The sequence below is a fragment of the Phodopus roborovskii genome, unplaced genomic scaffold, assembly GCF_943737965.1.
Source record: "Phodopus roborovskii unplaced genomic scaffold, PHOROB, whole genome shotgun sequence".
In the NCBI taxonomy this organism is placed as follows: domain Eukaryota; kingdom Metazoa; phylum Chordata; class Mammalia; order Rodentia; family Cricetidae; genus Phodopus; species Phodopus roborovskii.
In genome coordinates, this window is record NW_026126636.1 from 8,250,449 (window position 1) to 8,263,457 (window position 13,009).

Genomic DNA, 13,009 nt, shown 5'->3' on the forward strand with positions numbered 1-13,009 from the left:
GTGGGTGCTAGGAATTGAACTCAGGACCTCTGGAAGAGCAGCCCCTGCTCTTAACCTCTGAGCCATCTCTCCAGCCCCTGGCACCTTTTGTTTCTCAGGCTTTTCTCTCTGGCAGTCTTCACCGCTGCCCCCTCCCCCATTCGTATTCACCGGCCTGCAATCCTGCAGAGGCCTCTTTGCTGGTCTCATGCCCAGCCCTGTCCTCTGCAACGTGAAAATCAGATGCTGAGACTGCTCTCTCCCTCTGTGAGAAGAAGAAAACCCTACTGGACCTGCACCCACAGCTCCACTGCCCTCCTCTCTGCCAGCTGGTGGCTCCTCAGGGCTTCGGCCCTGGCTGTTATCTCTGCCTGAACACTGTTACTCCAAACCTTTAAGCTCCTCTTTCTTTTCCGGCATTCATTCCAATTAAATGCCCCTGCTGCAGAGGCCTTTCTGGTGGCTCCATGCCCCAGCACTCGGGAGGCAGAGGCCGGTGGATCTCTGTGAGTGCGAGCCCAGCCTGGACTTCAGAGCGAGTTCCAGGACAGGCTCCACAGCTACAAAGAATTTGGGGGGGGGGCAGTCTAGATGTCAATCCCAAACTAAAGGCAGTCTCTTACACTGGACTCTAACCTGGCTACCCAACTCACCCTTCCATTGCCTGATCCTGATAGCAAACAACAAACACACAAAATAAATGTAACACCGGCTGGGTTGAAGACTTCCTGGCAATTACGAGCACTGACTGCTCTTCCAGAAGACCTGCGTTGAATTCCCAGGACACACAGGGTAGCTGGCAACTCCAACTCCAGGGAACCAGTGTCCTTGTCTGCTCTTCAAGGTATTGGTGCAGACAACATTCGTGTAGGCAAACACACACATATTTAAATTTAAAATTTAAATTTAAAACTCTAATGCTAATGGGACCAGCCAGACAGTTCCGTGGGCGCTTGTGGTGCAAGCTAGGGGACCTAAACTCGCTTCCTGGGCCCTCGTTCTGCTCATGTCCCCAGGTGCACCATGACATGTGGGCGTGTAGACACGCAATGACAAAAGTTAAAATAAGAGAATGAAAAAATAAAAAGGAAAGGACATGGCGGCCCCTAGGTATGGCAAAGGAGAAAGTCTAGTGTACAGATGTGGAGAACATAGCCAGAGGCAGGGACAGGGCCAGACTGAGCTGGGCCACGTGGGGGGAGGAGGAGGGGAAGGGCGAGGAGACAGAGAACCAGTTGCTACAGCCAAGAGGGCAAAGGTACAAAAGGGACGGGCACAGCTGCTACCACAGTCAGGAGAAGAAGCTCCCCAAGAGAAAAGACCGCTCCTCCCTCTCTAGAGGGTGTGAAGAGTCCCTTTTAAAGAGAGGGAGCTGGGAACACACCAACAGGGTTCAAGCGCGTGTGCGCCTTTAAAAGGCGGGCTAAAAACAGAAGGGGCGTGGCCACGGAGTGGTTTATGCTCGGAAGCCCCGCCCCTCTGCTTACGTCACCGGCAACATGGCGGCGCCCAGGGCGGTAGGTGGCCGCGGCGCCTGGAGCCCCCACTGTAGTTCCCTGGGCGGCTCCGCCGTGGAGGCCTCGGTCAGCCTGCAGGGAGGCAAAGCTGCGGGGACGGCGGGACTCCCGCGGGCCTCGCGCTGGGGGCGCCGGTGGGGCTGTCAGGGGCCACTGAGGCCTCGGGCGCGCTGGGTTACGCTTGGGAGAGAAACCAATGGGTGAGGGCGGACGGGCTGATCGAGGACTAGGACGGCTCGTCCTGGGAGAGCGGGCAGAGTCTGACCTGCAAGGACGGACCGGACGAGGGCCTGGGATTGGGGGTGAAGACCAAAAAGTGAAGTTAACCTTTGTTGACACTCACTGTTCCATCCCCATCGCTGCCTCTGACAGCGAAGGTTACACGGACGGAAACGGAGGGGCGCCCAAGAAATTGGGTGTTCCGCAAGGCCCTGGGGAGAGCTGGGTAAAATAATGTGTGCCAGGGAAATGGTTTATTGTTAAAGCGAATGAGCACCAGAGGTGTTAAAGCCAGGCGTGGCTGCCCACTTGTGATCAGTCCCAGCACTCTGGAGGTAGAGACAGTTGATTCCTCGGACAAACTGGCCAGAGGAGCTGAGTTGAGGTGCGCCAGGTACAAGTGAGAGACCCCGCCTCGGTATATATAGTAGATGGCAATTAAGGAAGACCTCTAGCTTCCATGCAAGGCATATGTGTGCATGGACACCCACACATTTAAATAAACATACACAGGGATGCATATGCCACGCATCCCAAAAAGATGAATTGATGAGAAATTAAGATATAAAGGGAGCTTGGGGGAAAAAATAAGGATGTGGTGGGAAATTCAAAGATTTTGAAAAAGCCAAGACTGGCTGCATTAAGGAAATTATTTATGTTTGGTTAAGTGGGAGAATTTGGAGAAATGTCTGGAATCCCAAAGGTAAGAACCGAAGGAGTGGACAACGCTGGGATTGACCACAGCGCCTTGTGAATATTAAATAGGGGCTCTACAGCTGAGCTACCCAAAACTGGGGGGTTTGCCAGGTTTCCAGAAGACTCGGGAAGGACAGGGGTGAGATTAAAAGTCATGGTGTAAGATTTGGGGATAGACTCCTCCTCCAGGCTCACCCCCTCTCCCTTTCTCCAGTTCCTGCGCCTGGGTGCCCGTGAATGGAATGGGAGAGCCAGGGGCATCCATAGTGCAAGCAAATCGGGGACCCCAGACAGCAATCAGAAGGAAAGAACGCTGTTCCAGTTCCTGTCTGATCACTTCCATGACGTCCAGGCTCTGAGAGAGTACCTGCTCCGGAAGCAGGTTTCTAGAGTGACCTGGAACAATCGGTGAGGACCTGTGGTGGCAAGACCCCAGGGAGACCCTGCTCCGGCTCTAGTCAGTCCCACACTAGGCTGTGGCTCCCACTGCCGGCATAACCAACCCAAGGCTTCGTCTGTGGCCCATCTCTTCTCTGAGATCCACTCACATAGGCACTCACCACCAGCCCTGCTTGGGGGCGGGGTCAAACTGCTTCTCAGGCCTATGCGGCTAAAACACAAATCTCTCATGTCTCCCTTTTAAAAGAGATCTCACTCTCATCCAAAGAGTGGGTGCTACTGGCCACCCAGTTGCAAAGGGCGAATTGGAAGGCGTCTTCTGGGGCTTCTCTCTGCCCTCACATGTGGTCTTCCAGTGCAGGAGGGTTCCCAGGGCCAGTCCCTACCACGTCGCTCTGTGTGGCCTGCCCTGATACCTTTCATTCTGAGGTTAGTGTTTTGGTCACTGTTCAGTTGCTGTGACAAAACACCATGGCCAAGGCAGCGTTTAAAAGAAACCATTTAAATGGAGACTTGCTTACAGTTTCAAAGGGTGAGTCCAAGTGAAGTTGGAGCTTTCTGTCCTGCCTGGTCCCACAGCCACTTTGCCCCAAATAAACACACAAAGACTTATATCAAGTATAAAATGTTTGGCCGATGGCTCCAGCTTCTTATGGGTTAATTACTAACCCATTTCTTTATTTTTTTTCTTTTTTACTTTCTTTTTTTATTTTTTATTTGTTTTTCTTATTTTACATATCAATCCCAGTTCCCCCTCCCTCCATTAACCCATGTTGATTAATCTATGTATTGCCATGAAGCTGTGGCTTCCCTACAATCCGGCATGTCATTCCTTTGGCAGCATGGCTTCCCTCTCTCTGCCTTCCTCTCCCCAGCCTTCCCCTGGTCTGGCAGCTATGCTTTCTGTGTGACGGGCCAATCCGTGTTTCATTCATCACCCAATAAGAGAAACATGCAGAAAGACATCGATCGTCATCCATGACCATCATGAGGGAAACCTGGCGGGAGGCTGCCGTGGCTCTGGGGCAGTAGCTGAGACCCACAGATTGCAAGTCCAGAGAGAGCATGAGCCTGTGCCACCCCAGTGACACATCCCAGACAGTTCCAGCTGGGGACCAAGCATTCGGCCCTGTGCGTCTGAGGGCCAATCTCACTCAGACCAGCAGTTACCACATTCGCTCTCACACTGCTTGCTTTCCCCCGGGTCCTCTGCAGCTGGAGTTAGAGGCGGTTGTGAGCCACGGGATTTAGGTACTAGGAACCCAGCTGAATACTCTGCAGTTGCAGAGCAGCAAGTACTCTCAACGGAACTAGGCCATCTCCAGTCTCTTGGTTGTTGTTGTTTGTTTTTCAAAACGGTTTCTCTGTGCAGCCCTGGCTGTCCTGGAACTCACTCTGTAGACCAGGCTGGACTCAAACCCACAGAGGTCCGCCTGCCTCTGCCTCCCGAGTGTGGGATTAAAGTCTGTGGCACCAATGCCTGGCTACTCCTTGCTTTCTCTCCTCCACCCGGTGGGTCATCAGAGGCAGAGACAGCTGTGTACTCTGTCCACTGTGATCCCAGGACACAGCACAGTGTAGACGCTGGGTTTGCAACCAGGCTAGTCAATATTTGCCTGCCGCCCTGGAGTCTGCTCCTCGTAGAACTGGCAGGCAGTGAGAGCCCCTGGCTTCACCTTTGCCCTCGTTTTCCCCACAGGTCTTTCCCTAACATCCAGGAGAAATACGGCCCGTATGTCACAGGTGCCCTCTTCATCCTGAAGCAAGGAGGCGCAGTGAAGTATGACGGCTGTGGTGGCGGGATGTGGGAGGGGGAGCATTTCTGCTGTCTTGACATGAGTCCAGCGCCCCTGTAAACACCAGGCATGGTGGAGTACACCTGGACCCCAGTACCAAGTGGGTAAAGGCAGGTGGACCCTGGGGTGCTCGGGCTGGTTGTTCAGCCTAGCCTGACTAACAAGCTCTAAGTGAGCGATTCTGTCTCAGAACATGGTAGAAAAGCAACTGATGGTGATCCGGACATCAACCACTGGCTTACATGCATGCACACTTGTACACATGCACAAAGACATACAAACACACACAAATAAATTTTAAACTGACAGCCAGCCCTTTAATCCCAGCACATGGGAGCGGAGGCAGGCGGATCTCTGTGAGTTCTAGGCCATCTAGGCTATATCTTAAGGCTCCCTCTTTAAAAACCATAAAAAATCATGTACAGCTAGCCATGGTGGCACCACCTCTAATCCCAACACTCTGGAGGTAGAGGCAGGCAGATCTCTGGGGTCTAGGCCAGCCTGATCTACAAAGCGAGTTCCAGGGCAGCCAGGGCTACATAGTGTGACCCAGTCTCAAAAACACACCGTAAATAAAAGAATAGTGTACGGCATTGCTAATACAGGGTTTGCTTTGAAGACTGGGATTTCGGTCTACACAGATGTCATGAGGCGAAACATGTCGGTACCCAGTCATTCCAGGCATCTGGGTGATATGCAAAGCCTTGGTCCCAGCTACTCTGGATGATTTCAGGGCCAGCCTGGGCTACATGGCAAAACCCACCTTAAATAAGTGTTTATCTGCCTGGTATGGTGTCACACTCCTCTAACCCCAGCTCCGGGGAGGCAGAGGAGGGTGGATCGAGTATACCTCCTAACCGGGCATAGTGGCATGCGCTTGAGACCCCAGCTGTGGAGGCTAAAACAGAAGAGAGAAATTGTAGGCCAGCCTGGGCTACATACCGAGACTCAAGACCCTGCCTCAAACGAACAGACGAGAAGGTCTTTCTTTCTGCTCCTTTTTCCCCTGTCTTTATTTAATGATGTATTTTTTGACAGTTACTTATGTAGTGTGTGGAGGTGTGTGTGTGGAGGTCAGAGGACAACGTGAAGGAGTTAGTTCTTCCTCCATGGGGCCCCGAGAAACTAACTGGCTGTCAGCCTTGGTGTCAGGCCCTTTCTATAGGATGAGATGTGTGCCTTAGAACAGCTGTCAGCAAGGACTCACGAAGGTAGCTCTTTCCTTTCCTGTGTGTTGGGGAGGGGGAGGTGGCCGGGTCTCACTCTGTAGCCCAGGCTGGCCTTGAATTCCCAATGCTGCTGTCTCGTCTCCCCAGCGCTGGGCCCAGGCACGCAGCGTGTCCACCTCAGTTCTTGGCTCTGATGCTGAGTAGCATCTGGGGCTTCTGGTGTCCTGTGTGACGGATGGAATGAGGGGGGTGTCACCCCGCCACCACTGCCAGGGTGGCCAAGCTTGGGAAGCCAGGCAGAGCCATCACCCTGCTCTTCACTCCAGGTTTCAGGACAAGGAGTGGATCCGTCCAAATGAGCGTGGCAACTTCCCTACCGAGTTCCTGAAGCTGCAGGCGGTGCCTGTGGAGGCTGTGGATGCCAGTGGCTGTGCCATCAACTACCAGGGCATGAATAACCTCCTGTCCCTGCAGCACTGCCCCAATGTGGATGACTGGTGCCTCAGCCGCCTCTACCTGCTGGCTGACTCACTGCAGGAGCTCTCGCTGGCTGGGTGTCCCCAAGTCTCAGAACAGGGCCTGGCCTGCCTCCACCACCTCCAGTAAGACCTCTGCTGGGCTGGCCCTGTGCCACAGAGCTGGGAGGGGATTCTAGGTGCTACTAGCCTCTACCTTCAGTGTTGCGATCTAGTACCTGTGGTAGGTGAGCATTCTGCATCTTCAGAGAGAACTGAATCCTGGGTTCTTCCTCTGTATGGATGGAAACTCCGTGGTAGACACACAGTCCCAGGAGAGAAGAGGCAGAGAAACGTATTTAGAGTCAGCAGTGAATTTCACATGTTTACATAGAGTTTTACTGGAGGGCTAAGGGTGTAACTCAGTGGTGGAGGCCCTGCCTCAAATCCCCCAGTGAGGGACTGGGAACATGGCAGAGCTAGAGTGTTTGCTTAGAACGTACCAGTAAGGGGCTAGAGGTGTAGGCCAGCTGCAGAATGTGTAAAGCCCTGGGTTCCATCTTTAGCATGCATGTGCTTACACACACACACGCACACACGCACGCACAGATGCCACGCCCACATCTGTCCTTACCCTGCAGGAACCTCCGCAGGCTGGACATCTCAGACCTCCCTGCCGTGTCCCACCCAGCCCTAACTCAGATCCTGGTAGAAGAGATGTTGCCCCATTGTGAGGTCCTTGGCACTGACTGGGCCCAGGGCCTGAAGCTGGAGCCAGACCGGCAGCCTGGGGACACACCTAGCCCCGTCTCTCCCTAGCCTGTGGCCCCAGTCTTGCAGGACCTTGCGGGGCTCTGTAGAGTGTGATGTCTCCTCACCCTGGCTCCCAGTGAGGTTCATTCAACACAGAGGATTGCTGTGAAATAAGAACGCCGAGTCGGGGACTGACTGGTGTTTGCCTGCAGCTGGCTAACAGCCATGCTGTGGCAGACAGTCCTCCATGCCCAGCTGTTCCCAGCTCCTGTTTCTCCTTATCCTGTTCATCAAGAACATCCACTCCCCTAACTGTCACATACATGTCAGCAGGGACTGGGCCTGACAGGAGATGGTGCTGGCCCTTTACAGTGCCGGTTCCTCCTGGTGCAGGGCTGCTCAGCGCCACAGGTGGCCAGCATCCTTGCCCACACTCATTAAAGGCTGGCAGCACCCCAAGCCCCATGGCGACGCCTATTGATGAACTGACTTACCTTCAAGTGTAGTGTCCTGCTCTGTGAAAATGATGAACGGTTGGGGAAATGTTCTCTTAGCCGCACAACAGACTTCGTCAGCAGAGGGCACTGGAGAGACCCCCAAGGGGAAGGCCAGGGTTACTAGTGACTCTTATGGCTCCAATGCCCATGCGAGTGTATGATTCTTTATATTAAACTTTCCCTGTTTGCGTTACCCTGTGGCTTTTCCTCCCAACTGGATCCAGGTGGCAGCAGGTGTGTAGTTCTGGCGATAAAGTTTAAAATGGATTTGGGAGGGCTGGGACTTTGGGCAAGAGCATAGCAGTAAGCTCCTTGTTGGAGAATAAACAAATGGCATGCTGGAGATCCTGGCCTGCTGGGTGTCCCAGGCCACCTGGTTGATGCCAGCAAGATGCCAACTGCAGCATGTGCCGGTAGCTGCTGTGCTGACAGCTGTGGCTGCAAAGATGGTGTGGGTGCTGGGGTTTGGGGGAGCACGCTTGAGTGCTCAGAGGTGTCTATGAGAGAGAGAACAGGCTGAGAACTTCAGAGCTCACGGCAGCCCCAGGATTCATTCTTGGAATGGGGTTGATCCCTGCCCCAACCACTCCAGGTCTCTTTTGCCGATGCCCAGGAGTCAGTAGAACCATCAGGTGATGACCTCACCTGGGCTCTAATTTATTATGTGCTTGGAAATAAGTGCACCATGTGTGCAGTGCCCATAGTAGCCAGAGGTGGCCTTGGATCCCCTGGAATTGGGGTTGCAGGAAGTTGTGAGCTGCCATGTGGGTGCTGGGAATCAAACCCAGGTCCTCTGAAAGGGCAGCCAGTGCTCCTACCTTCCTCGCCATCCCTCTAGTCCCCCCAGAAAGCATTCAGGAAGCAGAAGAGTGGCAAGTCTGTGTACAAAGCAAGTTCTGGGCCTGGACTACAGTGTGAGACCCTATCTCAACATTCATTAATGAAGACAGACTCAAGAGTGTCCTCTACTGTAACAAAGCCATAAACCCTAGGATCAAATCCACTTGTTCCAGGAGGAGGCGTCTCCTGTGCCCCGACTGATAAGAACAAGACACCAGCTGATGTAGTATCGCTCAGTGGTGGCATACACAAGGCCCTAGGTTTAACACTCAGTACTCCCCCAAAACCAACATCCCTGCACTAAGGAAGCTGAATCCAGAGGACCACAAGGAATACAAAATAAGACAGAAGGGAAGGGCTGGCAGGTGGCTGCGTGGTTAAGAGCACTGACTGCTCTGGCAGGGGCCCATGTTTAACTCCTAGCAGCCCCATGGCAGTTCACAGCTATCTAACTCCAGGGCATCTGGTGGCCTCTTCTGGCCTCCGCAGCACCAGGCACAGCACGGATGCACAGACATATATGCAGGCAAAATACCCATATATGGAAGAGAAAGAATGTGGCATGTATAGGTAGAACTCTGGAGTGTGGTGAGGGTACTTGGGCCAAATCTATTGAACAGGTGTGCTCTTTGGCTCTAATGAGTTACCCTGTGCCTCACAGGTGGTCTGACAGATTGGCTGGCTGACTGGAACATGAACCCAACCACGCCCTACGGTTAACAAAGCCTAGAAACTAGAAATGGCCAGGCTTGACCTGAGAGTGTGAGGGGAAAAATTAATAACTAAAAGATATGGAACTCATGGCAAGAAGGGAAAACCAGAAAGAATAAGTGCCTCTGCCAATAGATATAGATAACTCCCTGACTGGAGAGGACATTAACCCTGCTACCCCATTATCTTAAGGACAAGGCCACTGTGCTCCCCCGGTCCTAGAGAAAGAAAACCCCTAACCTTGCAGGTGCACTAAGCAATCCTGCCTTGTAAAAATGTTGTACTCTATGAAATCTCTGTAACCTAGGAAACCTTATGGGCTGAGACTAACAGTCTCAAACCTCCCTTTCCCTTTAAAAACCCTTCGCTATTTTAAGCAGGCGCCTTACTCCTCTGACACAGTGAGGTCCCAGCCGGTTCGGTTCTTAGCAATAAAAAACCTTTTGCTTTTGCAGTCGGGAGTCACTTCCTTGGAGGTTGAGAAAACCCCTGTAGGTACAACACACACACACACACACACACACACACACACACACACACACTTGGACAGAGACAGAGGCAGGGAGTATTTACAAACACAGAGAAATGACTTCTAAGTAAATGTCCTGGAGACATCCAGTAGATATCCAGTTAAAACTTCTGAGCAATTTACAGTGTGTTTAAAAATTTACATAGGCTTGGGAGAGAATAGACAAAGGATAAAGCCCTTCAAAAGAAATAGAATGATTTAAAAACAAAGTCACATAAAGATGGAAAAATACACAGACAGTCTGGATACTGTATGTTACTGTGTTGTCTTCTAATTGGTTGCTGAGGAAGGAGTAACAGCTGCTAAGACACATTTCATTATAAATGCTACTGGATTAATCCAACATACATATTTTGAAAGTACCTTGACTTCAAAGTTTAAGTCAAAGGATGTTACTTTGGAGAGAAGTTTTGCTCCCCCCCACACACACACACAGGAAATGAGAGGCTCTGGATTCATTTTCATTGTGGGTTAAGAAAAATAAGGTTTGTTAGAGAAAGAACCCCCCCTAAAAAGTCTCCAATGGGAACAGATGGCCCAGATGATTCAGCATTTCAGAGGACCTCTGTTGCTGTTTCTTCTGAGTTCTGCATCCAGAACAAGTTCAAAGCAGCTGACTGAGATGATCCAGCCTCATAGAATACTCCAGTCAGCACTACACCATAATCCTAAATTTTCTTTGGATCCCTGTAAGATTACCAGCATCCCTAATCATTAGGAAGTAGCCTAGAAAACTATGCCCACATTCCCCAAAATGGATTATGGATGTTTGTCTTTATTGTGTTGGTTACAAGCTGTTGCAGATGATGGTCAGGAAAACAAGCTAAACAAAGATTAAATTCAGAGTTCTTGTTCTGAAAAGAAGAAAGGGGAAATGCTGTGGGATGATGCGCTTGTTCACTGTAGAGTTGTCACTGGTATGGGTTTAATAAATCACTGATTGGCCAGTGGCCAGGCAGGGAGTAGGTAGGGCACCCAGACCAGGAGAATGCTGGGAAGAGGAAAGGCAGAGACAGTCGCCAGCCAGATGCAGCAGAAGCCAGATGAGAACCCCTCACTGAGCAAAGGCACCAAGCTGTGTGGCTAAATGCAGATAAAGATTATTGGTGACTTTAAGTAGCACTAGCTAGTTAATAATAAGCCTGAGCAATAGGCCAACAGTTCATAATTGATATAAGCCTCTGTGTGTTTATGTGGGGCTGAACAGCTGTGGGACCGGGTGAGACAGAAACTTCCATGTACAGCCAGCACCGTTACCACCTCCACTATTAACACTGTGATGACAAGCACCGCCACCAATACCACTACCACTGCTAACACCACCAGTAAAATGATCACCACCACCACAGCCACCACCACCATCGTCACGACAAATACCGCCACCATCATTACCACCATCACCATGACAAATACCAACACCGTAATTACAACCATTAGTGCAACAAAGACCAACACCAATACCAGAACCAACACCACTACCATGACACCACTAATACCACCACCAAAATCACCAGCACCACCACTTTCAACACCACCACAGCCAATACCTGCACTACACCCACGGCAACCAGCACTACCACTGCCGCGCCCGCACAGCCAGAGTACTGAGCTCAGTGGAGGGTGTCGGGATTGAAACACTTAACAGACCACCATGAGAAGTTAAGAAGCTGCTGCCACCACTGTTTATTACAGAGAGTAATGGGCTTATACACCCAAGCCAGGGGATGGGATAAGCATAGGAGGAAGCCATGCACCACCCACACCTGGGTCAAGGCACCTGCACTGCGCACCAGAAAGTTTGAAAACAACCTTGTTTGCTCAACCTTGTTTGCACGGAAGTTCTACAGCTGGGTAGGGAGAAGAGAGCTGTAAGGGACAAGTACTTAAATTTCCCAACAGTTCCTCCCTCTTTAAATAAGGCAATCCCTGTCTTAGGTCACCTGGGGAACAGATACCTCACCCGTCACGGGGAAACGCTCTCATCATTCCCTGTCTTAGGCGGCATTGATCCCGCTAGGAGTTGCCTGCCGTTGGTTATCGCTTCTCCAGCATCTGCAGCCACACTTAGGCTGATTCCTGTTACACTGTCAAGGCCGTGAGCGCCTGTCAGGTGACACTTGTCTATTGTACTGGTTGTGGAATCCCGATGCAGGCACCGATACCCAGGACCCCGAGTAGGGATAATGCAATAGACCCCGACCAGTGCTGTACCCATTCCCCCACAGGGGACATGAAATTTTACCAATTTTTTTAAAACCCCTTTTTCAGTCACTTTTCTCTGTAAACAATATTTGGGGATTTGGGCATCGTTCTTTCCAAACTGCTTCCTGCTGGTAGGGGACGCTGTCATGGGGACCCTAAGAAGACACAGAAATCCTGGCTGTAGTGGTCTGCGAGGCTGCTTGTCCCAGCTGTTTTGAATGTTGGATCACCTGGGACACTGCTTCAGGGGGTCTGGCTTGATCAAACCATGTTAGTCTGGAAGGAATCCACAGCTTTTCATTTTCTGTGGAAACAAAAATAGAAATCAATTTCCCCAGTAACTTGTCCTTAGACTTAAATTTTGAAGTCAAAGCATTCCTAAAATCTATAAATTGGATTAATCCAGCAGCATTTCTTTTAACAGTTGTTGCTGTTTCCTCATCTCCCTTATCTGAAATAAGACCCTCGCGACCATGTCCCCTATGATATTTTTTATGACAATGCAGCATCTTATGGCAGAGTTCTTCAGTTTCCTTTATTAAAGTTACCTCCTCTGACTCGGACTCAGAAGATGTTAACCATTTTGTATCATTCTCTTCACTGGGGGTCTGACTAATGGTTACTTTTCGTCTAGTTTCCTCCTCTTGGAGCCCTCTAAAGGCCTGCTTGGTTATCTCTAGTTGTTTTTTCACTTTTACTTTGTTAGGAAGGCATCTTTGACTAACCTCCACAAAGAGGAGGTGGCTGTCGGAACCTGTCGACACCCTCTTTATGTAGTTTCTTCTGCAGGTCTGATTTCACTTGTTCCCAATCAGGAACATTAAGTCTTCCCCCAGTCAGAAACCAAGGACTAACTTTCCCTATGGTGTCTGCAGCTTTACTTTTAATTTCTGTTCCTTGTTGTTTTAAAATCTTTCTTTTTTTTTGAATTTTTTAAATTTAATTTATTATTTTACATGTCATTCCCACTTCCCTCTCCCTCCCTCCCTTTTACCCTCTCTGCCCCCTCACATGCACCCTGACCACCCTCCCCTCCCATCCCCCCATGTAAGGCAATGCCATCCAGGTGGGGTCATGTCGATCTGACAAGTCATTTGAAGTAGGGACTAGAACTTCTCTCCTGTCTCTAGGTTAAGGGAGTATCCCTCCATGGGGGATCTGTTTGCAAGGTCCTTTTGTGTATCAGGCATACATCCTGGTTCCACTGTCTGAGGTTTCTTAGACTGCTCAGTCCTTCTGGCTGAGAC

At 50.8% G+C, this 13,009-nt stretch overlaps 1 protein-coding gene across 1 annotated transcript; it reads left to right on the forward strand.

The window, feature by feature from the left end:
* Nucleotides 1–1,464: 1,464 nt before the first annotated feature.
* LOC127238787 (distal membrane-arm assembly complex protein 2-like) lies at nucleotides 1,465–7,673 on the forward strand. Its single transcript, XM_051207519.1, has 5 exons — nucleotides 1,465–1,496; nucleotides 2,626–2,819; nucleotides 4,510–4,590; nucleotides 6,102–6,377; nucleotides 6,872–7,673. Exons 1-5 carry the CDS (start codon nucleotides 1,479–1,481, stop codon nucleotides 7,047–7,049), a joined length of 747 nt encoding a protein of 248 aa, XP_051063476.1. The 5' UTR covers nucleotides 1,465–1,478; the 3' UTR covers nucleotides 7,050–7,673.
* The last annotated feature ends 5,336 nt before the right edge of the window (nucleotides 7,674–13,009 follow it).

What these genes read in the sequence shown, in the direction of transcription:
- LOC127238787 (XM_051207519.1), top strand. An exon ending in AAGCAAGGAGGCGCAGTGAA is followed by an intron (nt 4,591 to 6,101) that starts GTATGACGGCTG and finishes TCTTCACTCCAG; the next exon opens with GTTTCAGGACAAGGAGTGGA. An exon ending in GCCTGCCTCCACCACCTCCA is followed by an intron (nt 6,378 to 6,871) that starts GTAAGACCTCTG and finishes CTTACCCTGCAG; the next exon opens with GAACCTCCGCAGGCTGGACA.